The sequence below is a fragment of the Lissotriton vulgaris genome, unplaced genomic scaffold, assembly GCF_964263255.1.
Source record: "Lissotriton vulgaris unplaced genomic scaffold, aLisVul1.2 SCAFFOLD_584, whole genome shotgun sequence".
NCBI lineage: Eukaryota > Metazoa > Chordata > Amphibia > Caudata > Salamandridae > Lissotriton > Lissotriton vulgaris.
The window spans coordinates 1-19,942 of record NW_028247781.1 but is presented as its reverse complement, the minus strand read 5'-3'; the positions used below and the strand labels follow the sequence as shown (position 1 = coordinate 19,942).

Sequence of the window (19,942 nt, the reverse complement as noted above, 5' to 3'; positions counted from 1 at the left end):
CAAAATGAACGGAGGAGCCTCTAGCGCTCGCCTCGGTCCCTTGGGAGGGTCGGAGGAGGCCCACCGGTCTTGAGAGAAGGGGGTCCGCGGTCGGTAGAGGCGCGCCGCACCACGAAGAGACACCCCTGCCGGTCTTGGGAGAAGGGAGCCAGAGGCGGCGCGTCGCCCCGCTCAGAGGCCTGTCAGACTTGGGAGCGCTGCGCACTCGCTCTATGAAGATCCTTTGGCGCTTGGGGTACCTGCGGGTGAGTTGATCCCTACCTCGAGACGAGACCATCTTAAACTGAGTGGAACGAGGAATGCCCTAGCACACTGTCATTTATGTGCAAACCTGTTATGTAGCCACTATTTTTCGTATTTAACCTTCATAAATAAATGCGAGTATTTAAAATGCACGTATGTACGTGATTGGCAGTCGTAGGTGAAGCTTCCCGTGTACCGTGGACACACAATCCAGATATTTCCTTCGGAATTCCGCCCGGTCCACGTGAGCTCATGAAAGCTCATGTCATTGGCTGAGCCCGCATCTGCTTGTGGGTACTTTCCATCGCACTTCCCCCAACCTGCTGGCGTTATTGCACTGGATCCTAATGATTCATGAGTGCATGTTGCTTAGCAACACAGCATCACTTGGGTGCTCTGCTCACGATGCAGCATCAGAGAGTGGAGCTCTTTTTATAGCCCCACCCCTTCCGTCCCTCTTACCAGCACAACCATGGATGAAAAGACGTGCACATCCTTCTGTGTTATAGTTGCTTTCACAGAAACCCTTCTACCCCCCAGACGAGTTTCTGAAGTGCGTTTGCGGATGGGGGAACTCTACACCGTAGGCTGTGCTTTGTTGGAAGAATGCTGGACTCTTGTATGGTATATATGTGGGATGTGTTTTAGTGATAAATGTGATCATTCGTTATCTCCCCCTACACCTAGGAGTTTGTTGATGCAAATAGGAGTGAGGTACAGAATGCTTAAGCTTAGTATTATTGTCGTGCCTGGTCAGGATGGTGTGGGTTTTAAGTGTGTCCTTCGCTGAAGGAGTTTTGTGTTCTGCTTTTGTGACCTTTTCATTCTGCTTATACCTGGAATTGAATTGAACAGAGTGAGGGATAGGGCATGTTTACCATTCTTGTGGGCAGTGCTTAATTTGTGCGGGTGGTGGGTATAGGGACTCCTTTTTGAGATCTGGGACTTACTATTCATATTCTGACTTTGAACTAGAGCAAGGGAGAGGAAGAAAGAAAAGCAATAAAGAAGAAGAAAGGGGAAAGGCAGCAAAACAGAGAAAAGGAGAAAGTAGGGTCAGAAAAAATTGAGTGAGATCAAGAGAGGGGGAGTGTAGGGTGGTGACAGTGCTTAATTTGTGAATGAATGAGTGCCAGGGCACACATCATTCGTCCACGGTGCTATTAAAAATCAGTGTGCCAAATACCAATGCTGAATAGTGTTGAATTCACTGCATGACTCTTTAACCCGCTAGCAGATACTGCTGCTCTTTATCCCACTCTTGCCAGTCCCTATTTCCCCCTATTTGTCATTTTTTCTCTTCCATATCATTGCCGCTTGTGTGCTCTTCTCTCTTGTGGAGTCAATATCTGATGAGGAAAAATAAGTGTCTGATCCTAAAACCGTGTGCCAGTGGCTTTATTGGCAACCACCGGCTCAAATAAAGCACTGGGTGGAGAAAGAAAGACTAGGCAGTCTTGACACGCAGCAATCCTGAGGTTTGGAACAATGGAATAGCTAGACGTTCTGCCGCCCGTGGCGGACTCAGAGTTTACCGCCCGGCGGATGCATGTGTGAGGGATGATTCCTGCGGCGGCCTCTTATAAGAACGGCGGGGGAGTCCACCGCCCCCAAAACTCGTGCCGCCCGGAGCAGGACTCCCCTCGTCCCGAGCTACACTACTGGTTTGGTAGCTCCGATTGCAGGCTCCTAGGTCTTTCCCAATTTATTATGTCGAGCCTAGTGCAGCGCGCCTAGCTCAGCGCGCCTGCGCTGCTCTAGGAAACACACTTCTTGGAATCGCTCTGGACTTTTCACACGCTCGTGCATGTGTTTTTTTCGTGTATTATTTTCATTGGTCTTTGCGTGTGTCTTACTAAAGAAGACATCACGCAGTTGGTCAAAGGCGGCTGCATGTCCGATCATGTATCCGCCCACGGCCTATGGCTTGTGGTTACGAGCAGGGGAGCACTGTGTGCCATCTGTTCGGTTTTGGATTTCAAAGACTTCTAGTTGCGTTCACTTTGTGCCGCGGCCGGGCACTATTTCCTGTAAACAGCGCATGTTGTTCATTGTTATGCAACCCAAATAGTCCAAACAGATTTGCCCTTTTTTTAACGCCTTAGTATTTTCCCCAAAACAGGCTCAGAAACGGTTCGCCTATAAGTCCAGGAGAGTAACCTTCTCCACTAAACACGGTTTATGACTGGCTTTCTAGAGTACGCAGCTTCCGGGTGAACACAATGCTTTCAGATTATACTTATTCACAGTGCTCAATTGTATATATTAGATTTGTGCAAACCGCATACGTTTTGGCAACGTTCCGACTCGAGGGCAGAGATTAGGCGGCAGGCACAAGGAGGCGTGGACGGGGTTTGAACCAGTGACCTTCGGTTTACGAGACCGACGCCTTACCACTTGGCCACCGTCATTGATAGCGTGCTTGACTAGCTGTCTATGGTACAGTAGCATTGATGCTTTCAGTGTGTATATATTCATTTGCAGCCGTTCTGAACTTCTTGCCAGCATATTCCTCAAATTTCACAGTTTCACTGTATTTCGTGAAAGTGTTTGATTCGCACCGATTTACGATTGCTTTTAGAGTTCTTGTGTAACTTCTACATGGATTCAGGAGGAAGACTCCCGATTTTCGAAGACAAAAATGGATTTCTTTTGTCTGTCTCCCGTGTGAAATTGCCTCGTCTCCAATAGAAGCCAATTGTGGAAATGCATTCCCTGATAATTTTTTGAAAGCTCCCACTTTACCCCTTTAAAATGTTGGCATGTATTAGTCGGTCTCCTTTCTCTAAGGTAAAAAAATTGGAAACAAAACTTTTTAGCTGTATTTTGATCTGGTTCGTAAAGGAACAGGGTAAGTCTTTTTTAAGTAATCCAGTTGCCTAACAATATCTCCGGAATTTGCAGGGGGTGAACTCAAGGGAGCCCCTTCCTGCACAGTGCACGGGAGGGCCTGAGAGCTTGTGACTGCGTCCAGAGTGTGGGTGACTCCACATACTTTGTAAGGGGGGAGTTTTTTTCGCCACTAGAGTAATCAGATTGGATTTTCAAATCCCCTTACTACAAGGTACTGTTTAGGCGCAAATAAATCTAAACAGACACGTCTACTGGCAGTGTCAGTCCCCTGTTTATAAGAATCTGAAGGTCGACTGAACGCCCTACTTCAAAGTCTCATTGATGGCACATGTTTGAATAAGGATTATGCAAACACAACTCCCTGTTATGAAGTGGTAAATTGAAACAAGCATTGGCATATCCAATAGGTCTCGCCTTTTGGACCTTATAGGTGTTTAGCCATGCAACAGTTGATGTTGTTGCACCAAGGATATTGTGCCCGATAACTAAACACTTATAAGGTCCCAAAGGTGAGACCTATTGTCTATGCCGATGCTTGTTATTCTTACTCTTATTCTTATTCTCAACAATAAGTAATAATACAATTTTACAAATTTCCAGTTTCTGGGTGGGTTTAGTCCCAAATGGTCTGATATCCGTACTCTCCTTGTGTGCGGGTTCTGTCTATTGCTCTACGTCATCCTGCATCATGTGTATCGGACGAGCCAGGTCTTTTCTTCCTTCCTGACTTCCAATTGATCTTCAGTGTTTCCTTTCTTTGCCTGGAATTACTTTAATTTTCCTTGATGATATTCTATGCTTGAAATTTATTTTTGCATTCTGAGGCTTTCAGGCCTATAAACATCTGAATAGACTCCAGGTCATTGCTTCTGAGAGGTAACAGGCCAGTGGGCAGTCACTTGTCAGACAGAAGGCAAGCTTTAACTGACTTAGCCCCAGACCTGTCATCCTTTCAAAAGAACCAGTCTGGCAGTTCTTTTAGGCTGGTCTTCTTTCTCAGTATTCTCTAGAGCTGGCTTCATATGTTTTTAGTGGCTGCTGCCAGTGTAAATGCACTTGATCTTAGATATGCTGGCGTGCCAAGAGGCTCCCGTATCACCAACGAGGGACCTTGTGTCCAGTGAGAAAACACAATACGATCAAGATCACACAAAGTAGCTCGAAAGTGAATACATTAATCTGACACCCACAATAAACAGTGCTTTATAAAGTCAATTTTTTAAAACCTAACCAATCTGGCTGCAAATCAGGGTTCCTTATTGGCTCAATCAATCAATCCGCATTTGTAGAGTGCAGCACTGTCACCCCTGGGGGTATCTGGGCGATGTGGTGCGAGGTTTCAGTCAAAAAGCCAAGTCTTGAGGAAATGGCAAGAAAATGGAAGAAACAAGGAGGAAAAGGCAAAACAGAGGGCATAAAAATGAGCAAGCAGAAAAGGCGAAACAGGACAGCAAAATGAGCAGATGGGGCAAAACAGACGGCAGAAAAACGAGCAGAAAAGACCAAACAGAGGGCAGAAAAGGCAAAACAGAACAGAACAGAAGAGGGCAAAAGAGAAGGCAGATAAACGAGTAGAAAAGGCAAAACAGGAGAAAAATGAGCAGAAATGGCAAAACTGAGCAAGAAACGAGCAAAGGCACAAACAGAGGACAGTAGGTAGACAGGCAGCAGAGGGTAGTGGACTGCAAGTAAGCTGGACAGAAGAACTGTTGCAGGGGGAGCTGGCACAAGACCTGCTCAATGGGGTCACGCTGCAGTCTCCGTTAAGTAGGTCCTGGGGTAGGGCAGGGCCCTGGGTGGTGGGAAGAGGGAAACGGCGGAAAGAGGAAAGAAACAAGAGGGCAAAAAAACGAAAACCCAGGGCTTCTTGGAGGACTTGATTGCGAGAGACCGAAAACTGGTTACACCATGATAAATATAACAGAGCGGGAGGGGGTTGGCCTAGGAGCTCCTGACTGGGTCTGGATTGAGGGGCCCCATCCATGTACTTTGCAGGGGAGCCCTCCTCAAGTTTTGTTCCGCCACTGCACACAGCGAGTCATACAGGAACATACACTGATTCTTAAAAATATAATATTAGCACATATCAAATTTTTCCACATACCTTTAATATTTGCGGCAGGCATTTTGAAGTCCTTTATTTAGGTTTGATTGTGCCCAAACTTGAATATGCCGGCGGCAACAGCATGAAAAAAAGAACTTTTTAGAATGGCTGGTCATTTACAATACATGGAAAAAATACACTTTCAATTAATATTTAAGTAGTTAGAGGAGATGTTTCCTAACCTACATCAAATAGGTTTAAGCTTTATTATATATATATATATATATATATATATATATATATATATATATATATATATATATATATATATATATATATATATATATATATATATCCGCACGTATCACCCGCGTCCTCTCACTCCCGGTTAAGGAAAGAACGACACAGGAGCCGTGGCCTCATTTAATGGTGCAGTTTTAATGTTGATACACCGTCCGACGCGTTTCGGAGTAAGCCTACTCCTTCATCACGGGCAAACTTTGTGAATCACAATTAGAATAATAAAGTAAAAAAACAAGTCACGTGATAATAAACATAAACAAATTACTTTGCAATATATACAATTTTCAAATTGTGTTCGTACTCTTAATTTCAAATGACTATACATTTCATTACTTAATCTTGGCAACTTCCCAAAATTTAAGGGTTGGATGCACCATTCATAGAGTTTATACAATGTAAATGCAAGATATTTGGGTTTAGTCCACGGACTCCCGTGCCAGTTAGCTCACGGGTCCCTGTCTCTTCTGAACATGAAAGGCTGGTAAAGCAAATCAGTTTATGCCGTCTGACGCTTGTTGGTTACACACAATTATTCATATAACCCAACTGTCAAAATTAATATCAACTTAAAGATATTTCAGCACGGCATGTGGCGCGGGGTAGGATCGAACCAATACCCTCAAAAACGGGAAAATAATAAAAACAGTCGCTCGAACCTCCAGGCTACGCTGGTGAATACAAGACTGAGGCTGATTTATAAGTAATGTCTAAACACTGTCAATGAAGCTAGTACAGCTATAATCGTATATTGCCCAAGTGGGCTGTCAAATACAAGTCAAAAGAGACAAAAGGACAAAACAAGATTGGGCCCTAGTGGGCTTAAATCCAAATTCGAATCATGCCTGACAAACAATCTGGATTGTTGTTTGGATCAGAAGATCAATGAAATGAAAGGGCAGTCTCTGTATAGAGCCCCAGTGGGCTGGTGCACTGTAGGAAGCCAAGGTTGAATTCTCATCTGTCATTGTTGAATGAGTACTTGCAACACCTAAGACAATGATAAATGCAAAGTCCCATTAAAATCCTCATAATAGAGGAAACTTTACTTTAAGAAAACACACAAAATTTCTAAAACAAAAGCAGAAGTTATTGCGGCAAAAAACAGTATGAAAATAGTTCGACATTTAGTGTAGGTGTACTGACAATTCCTCGTCCATGTTCAAACCCTGGGGCACCATGGTATTGAAACGTATAATGAACTTGGATTCTAGCTTTCTTAGTTCCAGAAGCCTATTGCCTCCTCTGGGATTATGGGCAACACAGTCAATAACGACAAATTTCAAGAGATTAGCATTACTTTTATGGTACTCTTGAAAATGCCGTGCCACAGGATAGGTTCTATCCTGTTTTCCTATGGCTCTCAAGTGTTCCAATACTCGCTTTTTGCTCTTGTGGATGGTACTGCCAATATAGTACTTGGAACAAGGACATTTCAAAGCATAGACGGCATATTCAGTGTTACAGTTCAAGTGTTTTTGTATAACCCATGGATTGTTATTACTGTTGAATTTGATAGTCTTGGCACTATTACTGAATTTACAGGCCTTACACTGATTACATGTGAAGAAACCTCTGACCGCATTGTCCTTCTTGGGGGTAGATATCATATTGCTACATAAGTGATCACGCAGTGCCTTGGGTTTGCGAAATGTAAGTGATGGATGTTCTCCTATGTAGTCTTTAAGGTCATTATCAGTCTTAAGGACTTCCCAAAATTTACCCAGACTTCTCTTGACTTCCCATGCATGGGTACTGAAAGTGGTAATGAATCTCACTGTCTGTTCTATTTTGGGTTCGACAGGTTTGGGAAATAGCAAGTCTTGTCGATTGAGTGTTTCCACTCTGGCAATAGCTTTGTCGACAACTTTGAGGCCATAGCCTCTTGACACAAATCTTTCCTTCATGATAGTTTTCTCTTTCTGAAAACTGTCTAATGTACTACAATTTCTGCGGGCTCTGAGTAGCTCCCCAAACGGTATGCTGTCAATTAGGTTGCGGGGATGGCAACTGCCAGCATGCAGTAAGCTGTTGCCAGCTGTGCTTTTCCTAAACAACGAGCTTACAATGGCATTGTTGATCACCTCCAATTTAAGATCCAAAAACTCCATGGTCACTTTGCTGATCTGGTGTGTAAATTGGAGATTCAACTGGTTAGTGTTGAGGATTTGCACAAATTCAGTTGCTTGTGCTTCAGTACCACTCCATACACAAAAAATGTCGTCAATATAACGTAACCAGAGGACGGCGTGGTCTTTAAAGAGTCTGATTTTCTGGACTACCTGCTCCTCCCACCAGCCCAGGTAAATACCTGCAAAGCTGGGGGCGAAGCAGGTCCCCATCGCCGTCCCCTGGGTTTGCCTAAAGATGGTGTTATCAAAAAGGAAGAAATTGTTACTCAAGCACATCTCAATCATCTTGAGTAACATCTCGGTATGTTGAAGAAAACATAATTGCCTGTTATTAAAAGATTGTCTACAGGCATCTAGACCTAGATGTTGCGGAATACTGGTGTAAAGACTGCATACATCTAGGCCTAGCATGAGATAGCTAGAGGACCATTCAATATCATTGATTTTTCTTAAAAAATCACTGGTGTCAAGGACAAATGAGGGAAGTGCTTGTACCAAAGGTTGTAGAAAATAATCTACGTATTTTGACGTGTTTTCCAAAGCACTTCCACAGGATGAGACTATGGGCCTGCCTGGAGGCTTTTCAGCATTTTTGTGCAGCTTAGGCAGCAAATACATTACAGGTAGTTTGGGATATTTACATGCCAAAAACGAAAATTCGTCAATGCTCAATAGATCACAATCTTTCCATTCAGTAATTTGGTTAGCGACATCATGCATTGCTTGTTCATAATCACTTCTAGTGGCTGTGCAATATCTGTTGGTATCTGATAGTTGTAAATGACCCTCTTGCTTATACATTTCTATTGGCCAAATAACAACATTGCCCCCTTTATCACTTTGTTTGATAACAAAATCGTGATTATTCTCTAATGACATCAGTGCTTTACGTTGTTGATTAGTTAAATTGTTTCTGATCACTTTTTTATTTGATTTAAGTCTTTTAAACTCATGGATCATGCCTTTTTCAAAACAATTTATTGCTTCGCAGTTAACTTGGGGTAGGAAAACCGATTTAGGTTTGAATGGAGTAGGGACCCTCAAGTCAGTGTTCGTCAAGTCATCAATAGGGTCTTCATTTGGCCCACTCACTTCAGCTAATTCAAACACCGTGTGTAATGTCTCAATGTCGCCTATTTGTAGGCCTACATGTTCACTGGCTTGTTCCCCAATCATTTTCTCTCCTTTGTGAGAGAACCACTTTTTAAGTTTCAATTTACGTATGTAGTGGAACAAGTCAATTCTTGATTCAGTGTAATTAAAATAGGAAGTCGGGCAAAAGGATAGTCCTAGCATTAATACCTCCAATTCATTTTTATCAAGAATATAATTAGAAAGATTTACCAAATATATATATATATATCCCAACATTGCTCAGCAATTGAGGCCGCACACCACGGCAAGAGAAGAAACATTCTTTATTTACATATATATATATATCAGCGTTTACTCCGTCAGCACTTCAGAATCCTTCAAAAGAACGGAGCACGGACCACAAAGTATAGTATAGTTTCTTATCAAATGATGCCATATTGTTTCCTCATAAATAAAGTGGAAAAAGTAAGTCTGTCTGACTGGAGGAAAAATCACTTTGAATTCATTTTCGTGGCAGTGTTCTTTAAATAAAAAAAATGAAACTATAAACTGCTGATTGAGGTAGTTGCTACTATATTATTATGTTTGAAGAGGGCCACCACATTTTCTCACTCTAAAGGCAGCTTGAAGGGAATTAAGCCACGGCTGGAGGAAGATGTCAGTGCTCGAACAGTTCAAGGTCTTCTGGCTACTTTGGCTCACAACGTGCAGGTCCATGCAAAGACCGCCGAAGAGTATCCTATTGGTGGTTTTGCCTCAAAGCGGATAATAAAAACAAACAAATAAATAAGCACGGTCCCGAGCCAACAAGGGAACTGATTTTTGGTCTCACGTGCCCTTTGTGCAAAGCAGAATGCCGTCACTCACAGAGAAGGGAGCCAATGGCCTATTGGGATGACCAATTACCCTATGCTGCATAGTATGGTGGGTGGGAATAGAATGCGAATGATACACGGACAAACCAATGGATGAAGAGGGTTAGCTGTATGCCCCTATAGTTATGTATACCTATGTAATTTTTGTAAAATCAAATGTCTTGCCAGCACTAAAAATGGCAACTGCAGTGTCATGAAGCATACATGTGCATGGTGATCATACACGCATATAGGTGATCATGCTGGTGGCCAGCTGTTTTAGCCTTTTTGCCAGTGATCTTCAGTCAGCTACAACTGTTTGTTTTGCTTTTTTGCCTATGCTATTTAGCACATTGGCAAATACAAAATGTTGGCTTTTGCTTTTATAAAGCAAAACCTCTTAACTTTGCTAATGCTTGTTTTGAAATCTGGCAGTTTCCCACAGGACATTAGTTTGATATTGTGGGTTTGTATTCCTCATCGTTGATGTGAAAATAAATGAAAATAAAAAAGAACAAGGAATGGTGGAGGACGTATAAGTAGGTTATGTTATGCTTATTCATAAAGTAGAGGATTTAGTGTGCTTTGTTCAGTGTGTTGGGAGGACAGTTGCTTGTATGAAAATAGTAGAGATCTGTGTAGTGTTTTTGGCATCCACAGACAGATGCTGATACCTTTCATTTTGCTAACCGAAAATAAAACAATAAGTTGGTTTAAAACAGCTTACAAGAATGCACAGACCTTTTCTTCGGATGACATTGAAAAATAACTTGTAAGGATTCACGTCACCACATTAGAGAGAGTTACATTTCACACAAACAGAGATCTTTTGCATTAAAATTGATATCAGTTAAAAGGCACAAAGAGAATTTACCGCTACAATTATGCTGTCCCGAGGAGGTTAAAATATCTGGGAAGTTGTACATTCTGTTCTTTATGTGCATGTTCTCATATGTACAGATAGAAGAACTGCTCACACGGTATGAGCACAATCATAGACATCTATACCTATTGGTGGTGATCTCAGAAATACTCGTACCTAACTTTCATCACATGTAGGCACACATGATAGATGAATAAAGGTTGTTCCAGGGGTGTTCCATGGAATTCACCAGGGACTCCGCATACCTCACCCATGTGGGACAGAAAAAGGTGTAATTGACTAAATGTTCATCTGACACAAGTGATGTAGTCTTCTTCCACCTCATCAGGGAAGTTGAGGTTGTAAGGACTCCATATTTTCTGCTCCGCAATGAGACAGAACTCTGCTTTGCTTGCTTAGTGGCACATGAAAACCTGCACCAGGGAGGACTCTGGATATAACATTAACTTACTAGGGGGAAAAGCAAATAATCTCTGAACAATACAACTGCTACGTGGAACCCTAAACTTTCGTTTTCATAGCTAGGCTCCCTTGAAGGATATGATTGAGTGCACTTAGCAGATAACAATTCGAAATTGACAGAGTTTCTGGGGAAGGACTGGTTCTTTCTAATAGAGATCTCTTAAGTATTAACAAGGGGTATAAAAGTAGGCCTAGTTCTCCTGGTATATAGCAACAAAGAAAAAGCATGGTCACCAAAGGTGAATATTCATGGATTATACCAAAGAAGAAATAGGTAGGCCTCCGTATCGATTTGAAATGTCTGCTGTGAAATGCCATATAGTTGTGATAGGCCCGTTATTTTCATATAAAGTGGTGAGTTTTTTTCTCATCACATACCAGTGTTTTTTCAGTACTAGGAACTTCCTTCCTCACACTTCGTTCCATCTTGTTTCCCTAGGATTTCTCCTACGATGACTCCAAAGTTGAGTTTAATGTGGATGCCCCCAATGGCGTGGTTATGGAAGGCTACCTCTTCAAGAGAGCAAGCAACGCATTCAAGACGTGGAATCGGTAAGTATAAGGCTAAGTTGACAGGGAACATCCTTTACAACGCGGATTTTACTCCGCGAGGCTTTCACAACGTGTCGGTTACAACGCAAGTCGTAACCACGACTTGCGCTGGAGGGCGCTAGAGGATTAAGAATAGTATATTTACTATTCCAACACCTTCCCTAGTGTCCACGGGGACTGGTGTTAGAATAGTAAATTATACTATTCTCAATCCGCGCCCCCAACGCAAGTCGTGGTAACGACTTGCGTTGCAAGGGACGCGTTGTTAAAGCACGCGTTGGTATGGTACGCGTCGTAACGTCGTACATCCTAAGTTGACCGATCCTTTGATGGTCTAATCTGGCAGTTATTGGTGAAGTCTATGTGCACCACCCCACATGGCCTCTGTCATTGCTTCCATCTTTTTCATTGAAGTCTCGGCCATCTAACTGTGAAGGAATGATGCACTTTCTACTTGATGGCAAATATTCTTCTCTGATGGAGTCATGAGTGGTTACATGAGGAGTTTGCCTCTATTTAAGGCATCCTTTGCTTTGCATTTTTATTTATCTTCTCGTTAAACACAACCACAAGTGAAATGGCTAACTGTAAAATACTCAAAGCATGCCACTCAGTTCGCACACAAGATGCTACAAAACATTTGGTGTGGTGTATGAGGTAATGACAATCTTGTTTTGCTATACAATACTTCATTTAGTGAACTGAGGGTGAACACACAAATAATAATTTAGGAGGTGCTATTAAAAGACATGATTAGAAGGGTCTCATCATAGAGACTCAGATCAGCAAGGAAGAGTATAAGAATCAAGTTTGTTATAAAATGATCCCATTATGGTCACAAAGGTGGGTTCGAAGTGGAACCCTGTCTGCTGGGTGCTCTGAAGAAGGGTGCCAGAAGCACAGGTTTCAGCATTTTCATGGTACGTTGCAAGGTCCCAAAGCCAATACCTTGGTCTGGGGGTCAAATCTTGCTTCCAAGTCAAGTCACAAGTTCCAGCACCATTGCCATGAGTTCCATGACCAGCTTAGGGGGTCGTACCAAAGGAGAAAGGGGAGAAACTGTGAGTTAACACCAGAATCTTGGATAAGGTATTCCAGCAAATATCCATTAATCCTGGATCTTTGGGCCGTGCCAGGCCAAAGACATGAATTTAGTGGTGGGATATTAGCATCCGGGGCATGCTGGGCGCTGAAATGGATCAATTTGTTTCAAGACCTTGGGGAATATTATGAGGTGTGTAAACATTTTAGTTGTAGCAGTCTATGCCTGATGGTAGTGGAGAGTTGGGCCATCTGACCCAAAAAGTCATTCTATTGTCTATTAGTGAGCAGCCCCTCCAAGACTGAATCCCACGTTTCCTAGTAGGAAGCTCAAATGCGCGTTTGGAAGTGAACAACAGTATCGACCAAGGTAATGAATCAAGGGCGAGTATTAGCTGCGCAAAATGCATATATTCAGCACGTGCTAACTAAACTGTGTGGCACAGCTGTCTGAAGTACATAAGTAACTCAAGGGAAGTACCAACCCCCTCACGTTACCTACTGGTTTAGCGATATTGACTGCTTCATTTTATATAGATGTCCCAAGCACATAATAAGGGACATAGTGTGCTGACTGTCAGCAGAATCACAGGGGAATACATTTGAGAATGCCTAGCCAGTCCACCATGCCCGGGCACACTGTGAAATGCAAAGTTTTGTTTAATGCAGCATATCCACCTTGATTCAGTGGAACCACTATTCGAATTTCTGGGTAGTTTGACCCCGGGACACCAAAACTGTATTGGCCCCGGGAGATGGGATCCCCTAGGCCCTGGCTAATGGAGGGGGACCTCACTCTACTCCCCAAAATACAGTATGGAGGACGCCAGCGGTTTCGGGTGTCCCAGACCTTACCATGGCTCGGAGAGCCCAACACCTCTCTCTCTATGTAATGTGGCAGGACCATGGGATGGGGTATCCGGGGCCATACAATTGCTCGGGTTGGCGGAGAGGTCCACACCCCACTCCCCAAAAAATAACAAAGCAGGCTATTGGGCGATGGGGTCCCCGAGGACATGAAATGGCTCTAGGAGGGGGGGGGGGCATAGCTCTTCTCCTTAAATTAATATTGCACCAACTCCTGTGTCCCGACTCACTCCGGGGGGCTTAAAATTGAAATGGACAGGAGCCAGACATGTTTTTTCTAAAAATGTACCACTGGTCATACAGGTAGTTGTGGTACTGTTTGTAAAAATGTGTATGTTTATGACCTCGGGAAGGGGGGGGGTCCTTCTAGGACCCCTCCACCAGGCTTAGGGGGTCATGGTATCCCTAGCCTGCCTAGCTATATGTTTTTTTAACTTATTGTTTTGCTTTTACTTTTTTACTTATTTATACTTATTTTTTCAGGACAAGGGGCTGAGTCATATTTTGGCAGCCAATCAGATCTTATCTGTTTGGTCTGTGGATCCGTCATGTTGTGAAATATACACAGGTTATTTTGAACTTTAAGTTCTCAAAAATAACTGAACGGATTTACACCAAATAACAAACAGTAAGTTTTCTGGGTAAAGATCTAGCTTTCTGCCAAATTTTTTTTGAGTTAAAAATTTTATTTTTTAACTGACATTGTCACCTAACTATAATGTCACTGCAACCTTTGGTATTTTCACTGAATTTGTAAGGTTTATTTTTAAGTGTAAAGTGAAGTATCATGGTTTCCCTCCTATTACCACAAAAGCTGTCTGCAGCCAGCACAAATGCATGCAGTCGCCCATACTTTGCAGGACACGTTTCGAGCTTGTCTTTGAAAGTTTAAAACCGCCCCGATCTGCAGAAGTTGCCCACTTTTTTACAAATCTGATTCATAATGGGGGCCTCATCATTTCGGTGATCGCAAAAAATATCCTGTTCCAGTCCGACTCTGCTCGCTGAACTACCAGTGGCTCACATTGTTTTGGGAGTATCTCTTTGGCTGGAGTTGCGAACTATTCAACTTCCTGCTTATCTGCTAATTCTGCACTTTAAAACACTGTGAGCTTGGTTCTGTGAGGCCTGGCTGAGGGTGCAGGAGCAGGATTCATTCCACTGTCTTGTTAAATAAACGAGTGTGCTCCTGCTTCCTCTTAAGAAGCTTGAAAAGAAATGCCAACGTGCACATAGCTTGTAATCTTCCCTGACAACTAACCTAAACAAGCATTTGCAATGCAATAGGTCTAACATTACAGAAAGTTTGAACTATTGGCGCTGCATTATTATTTTCAACACCAATAGTTCAAACTTTTAGCAATGTGAGACCTATTAAATTGCAAATGCTTGTTTCATAAAAGTGTCCCATTCCGCAATTTCACTTTAACCCCTTCCATGCTGATGACGGAACCGCTCCGTCATCAGCTACAGTTGAGCTGTGCTGATGACGGAGCGGTTCCGTCATGGCCCGGCCGCCGCGCCTGCGCGGCGCTGATTTCGCGCCTGCGCGGGCGTTCTAATGAGCGGGGCGGGTCATGACGGAACCGCTCCGTCACCAGCACAGCTCAACTGTAGCTGGTGACGGAGCGGTTCTGTCACCAGCATGCGGCGGCCGCCCCGCCCCTTTAGCGCTGCGGCGGAATAGCCGCCGCAGCGAAGGGGTTAATGGCGGCCGCTCACCTTTCTATAGATGGGGCTTGTTTAAAGAAAGGGGCGTGGCCACCAGTAAAGTAAAAGCGCGGCAAGGGTCTCTTTTACAAAAAAACATTATGCAAAAGAAACAATTAATGGATAGAATCCTGGACAGGGCAAACTTTCACCCCCAGTCACAAGGATCTGGGTAAAATCCATCATTCTTTTGCTCACCACACAACCCCAGTTTGGACCCAGCCATCTGCAAATCAGTCTTGACCCTGTTCCTTGTGGGAACAGTCCAGCCCGAACTGCCAAGCCAGGTCCTCCCTGGACCAGAAACAAGCACCCTGGGACCGGTTTCAGGGCATCACCCTTCTTCCGCCAGGCTAGCTTGAATCCAGTGGTGTAGTGAGTATGGGACCCATGTCTGGGCATACCCTTCCCACTTAGGGCAACATATGCAAAAGTAACAATTGATCACTCACACAGGCAAACTTTCAATGACCTCACTCACTGCTCTTACTTGCTATTTCACTCATGCACTTTTCCATTAGCCCATCTCTTCACTCACTCAGTTCAGTGTCCTTATTGCTGAGACGCCTTTTCAGTCATTGGCCTTGTCATACACCAACTAATCAGTCTACACATTCCCCTCATCCACTTTAAATTCTCGCTGCTAATGAAAACTGGACCTTTTTGTGCCATTTGCACAATTTCGCCATATAAGAAGATTGTCACATTGTAGATATTGCTTGCTGTAACAGTGCTCTGATGCCGCTGCAGGTGGGTAGCTGCACATTAAAAACCCCAAATGCAATAACAATAGTAAAAAATGCAATTTGGACTGTGTATAAAAGCTGCCCGTTCAAATCAGTGGTTTGTTTGTGTGCTGCTTGAGGGTCGGATTTTCACTTGTCATTTATTTTATTTATTATTTTGGTATAGCACTTCTACAGTTCAGCAGTTGCTTCAAAGCACTTGTAGCTCATTGGTCATGGGAATGGAGCAGATTAGCGATGCTGAAGACTAAGGTTTTCATTCTGAGAAAATATTTTTAACATACAAAAGAAAACTATTGGCATTGTCTCTACTAGTTGGTGATTAATTCCCACTTTTCTTTTCTACTTTTGTTTTTTTTACTTGGTATCCTGATGATCTTGCAACAGATTGACCCACATTGACATTTTTAACATGCCACTATATTTATATATGTCTTTCTATTTCCACAGGAGGTGGTTTTCCATTCAAAACAGCCAGCTGGTCTACCAGAAAAAGCTCAAGGTTAGTTATTTTTCACCATCACTACAGCCATAGGTTTGCTCACAAAAGAAGGGATGAGACTGAGTAAAATTGATGGGTTGGGCACCTCACTATTGACCTCTGTTATGCACTTGGTGAATGGTTCAAGGTTTAGAACTTGTGGAGTGCACTACGTAAATGATAGGTATTACTGGAGTGAGCCGTGGAGGTTGAGAGTAAATGGTTCCGGCATTGCTGCTATTTTCATGTGTGGCGTGAATCATCGCACAAACAATTCTGATTAAGCCCTGAAGAAGTCCCATGAGGGATGAAACGCGTTTGCGGCAAGCAATGTTGTGATGTTTTAAAAGAATAAAGTGTCTCTGAAAGAAAAAAGAATAAAGTGTCCACAACCAAGTTTTGCGACTGTTTAACTAGTTTCTTTGGAAAGCTGTTTACTGAAATACTATGACTTTTGTTGCTATATGATGTTCTAGGATATTGAGATTTACTATATGAGAAATATTTTTTTATGCTCTGGTGCGGGGTCACTTTTGTTTTTCTTGTTAGTGATGATTCATAATCACCTTAAGGGATGTATATGGGTCACATCCCTGACACAATGCACAGGGACTAAAATAGGACAGGCTCATATTAATATCAATGTTTAGTGCCGGATCCCTAAAGCTCTGACCCCTGGCTTTGTATCAATGAGGCAGTGGCTGGCTTTGCAAATTGCTTAACTATGCACCATGAAAGTGTGTAAGATAGCTTCATGGGTTGAGCACCTCGCTAAAGAGATCTGTCCGGAACCGGTGGGACCAGTTCAAGGTTTAGAACTTGTGAAATGCACCAAGTAAATGATCGACATTACAGGCGTAAGCAAGGAATGTTGAGAATATGAGTGAGGCGGTGGCTGGCTTTGCATATTTGTTGTAATGCATAAGTGCACTTTTCAGATCCCGTGAGCTGGTAACCCTGAGCATTCTGTACTTTCACAGGATATCCTGACTGTGGTGGTGGAGGACCTGCGACTATGCACCGTGAAACCCTGTGAAGATTCGGAGAGGCGATTTTGCTTCGAAGTAGTCTCCCCTACCAAGTAAGCCCTAGAAAAGTACAAAGATTTACTAGGAGGGCTCAGAGATTTACAGGGAGGGTTTGGAGATATACTGGAGGGTCCTGAGATCTACTTGAGATTTCTGTGATGAACTGACGGGCCCATCGATATATTGGAGGGCTTTGCAATACACTGGAGGACTCGGATGTATACTGGAGCTTTCTGAGATATACTGAAGCTCTGTGCTCTAAGATATACAGGAGCTCTCTGAGATATACATGAGCTCTCTGGGATATACATGAGCTCTCTGAGATATACAGGAGCTATTTAAGATATACAGGAGCTCTCTGATAAATACAGGAGCTCTCTGATAAATACAGGAGCTCTCTGGTATATACAGGAGCTCTCTGAGATATACAAGGGCTCTCTGGGATATACATGAGCTCTCTGGGATATACATGAGCTCTCTGGGATATACAGGAGCTATTTAAGATATACAGGAGCTCTCTGGTAAATACAGGAGCTCTCTGATAAATACAGGAGCTCTCTGGTATATACAGGAGCTCTCTGGGATATACAGGAGCTATTTGAGATATACAGGAGCACTCTGAGATATACATGAGCTATTTGAGATATGCCAGCGCTCTCTGAGATATACAAGAGCTTTCTGAGATATAAAGGGGCTCTCTGAGATATAAAAGGGCTCTCTGGGATATACAGGAGCTATTCGAGATATACAGGAGCACTCTGAGATATGCAGGAGCTATTTGAGATATACCAGAGCTCTCTGATATATACAGGAGCTTTCTGAGATATACAAGGGCTCTGTGTGATATCCAGGAGCTCTCTGAGATCTACAAGAGCTCTCTGAGATATACAGGAGCTATTTGAGATATACAAGGGCTCGCTGGGATATACAGGAACACTCTTAGTGTATCTAAGTGCCCTCCAGTGTATCTCAGAGAAGTCCAGTCTATTTTAAAGCCCTCAAGATTCTCGAAGGGCTCTCTGTGATATACCAGAGCAATTTGAGATATACAGGAGATATCTGAGATATACAGGAGCTATTTGAGATATACTGGAGCTCTCTGAGATTAACTGGAGCTCTCTGAGATATACTGAAGGGCTGTAAGATAACCTTGAGAGCTCTTGGAGAATCTTGAGGGCTTTAAAATACACTGGACTTCTCTGAGATACACCGGAGGTCCCTGAGGTTCACTGCCACGAGTACTGAGAGATACTGGATACCTCTGAGATATACTGGATAGAGCTCTGAGATACACTGGAGAGAGCTCTGAGATACACTGGAGAGACTCAGAGATACACTGGAGAGAGTTCTGAGATACACTGGAGAGAGCTCTGAGATACACTGGAGAGACCTCTGAGATACACTGGAGAGAGCTCTGAGATACACCGGAGAGAGCTCTGAGATACACTGGAGAGAGCTCTGAGATGCACTGGAGAGAGCTCTGCGATACACTGGAGAGAGCTCTGAGATACACTGGAGAGAGCTCTGAGATACACTGGAGAGAGCTCTGAGATACACTGGAGAGAGCTCTGAGATACACTGGAGAGAGCTCTGAGATACACTGGAGAGAGCTCTGAGATACACCGGAGAGAGCTCTGAGGTACACCGGAGAGAGCTCTGAGATACACCGGAGAGAGCTCTGAGGTACACTGGAGAGATCTCTGAGATACACCGGAGAGAGCTCTGAGATATCCCGGGGCAAACTCTGAGATATCCCGGGGCGAGCTCAGAGGTATCCTGGGGCGAGCTCAGAGATATCCCGGGCTGGGGCGAGCTCTGAGATATCCTGGGGCGAGCTCTGAGATATCCCTGGGCGAGCTCTGAGATATCCTGGGGCGAGCTCTGAGATATCCCTGGGCGAGCTCTGAGATATCCCGGGGCGAGCTCTGAGATATCCAGGGGCGAGCTCTGAGATATCCAGGGGCGAGCTCAGAGATATCCAGGGGCGAGCTCTGAGATATCCTGGGGCGAGCTCTGAGATATCCCTGGGCGAGCTCTGAGATATCCTGGGGCGAGCTCTGAGATATCCCTGGGCGAGCTCTGATATATCCCTGGGCGAGCTCTGAGATATCCTGGGGCGAGCTCAGAGGTATCCTGGGGCGAGCTCAGAGGTATCCTGGGGCGAGCTCAGAGATATCCAGGGGCGAGCTCAGAGATATCCAGGGGCGAGCTCAGAGATATCCTGGGGCGAGCTCTGAGATATCCCGTGGCGAGCTCAGAGGTATCTCGTGGCGAGCTCAGAGGTATCCCGGGGCGAGCTCTGAGATATCCCGGGGCGAGCTCAGAGGTGTCCCGTGGCGAGCTCAGAGGTATCCCGGGGCGAGCTCTGAGATATCCCGGGGCGAGCTCTGAGATATCCTGGGGCGAGCTCTGAGATATCCCTGGGCGAGCTCTGAGATATCCCTGGGCGAGCTCTGAGATATCCCGGGGCGAGCTCAGAGGTATCCTGGGGCGAGCTCAGAGATATCCAGGGGCGAGCTCTGAGATAACTTGGGACAATCTGTAATAAATTCTGAGATATAATAGGGCACATCATGTCATTCACTGGGAAGCTCCCCGAGATACATAGGGTGAGTTCAAAGATACTCTGCGATGACCTCTGTGGTGAGGTA

General features: G+C 44.0%; 1 protein-coding gene across 1 annotated transcript in view; it reads left to right on the top strand.

The window, feature by feature from the left end:
• Window positions 1–17,348, top strand: part of LOC147665045 (arf-GAP with coiled-coil, ANK repeat and PH domain-containing protein 3-like) — a 236,057-nt gene extending 218,709 nt beyond the window's left edge. The window contains exons 11-13 of the mRNA XM_086949796.1: window positions 11,306–11,418; window positions 16,233–16,284; window positions 17,244–17,348. Of these exons, the coding sequence (XP_086805922.1) occupies window positions 11,306–11,418; window positions 16,233–16,284; window positions 17,244–17,348 (270 nt within the window). The remainder of the gene's footprint in view (window positions 1–11,305; window positions 11,419–16,232; window positions 16,285–17,243) is intronic.
• The last annotated feature ends 2,594 nt before the right edge of the window (window positions 17,349–19,942 follow it).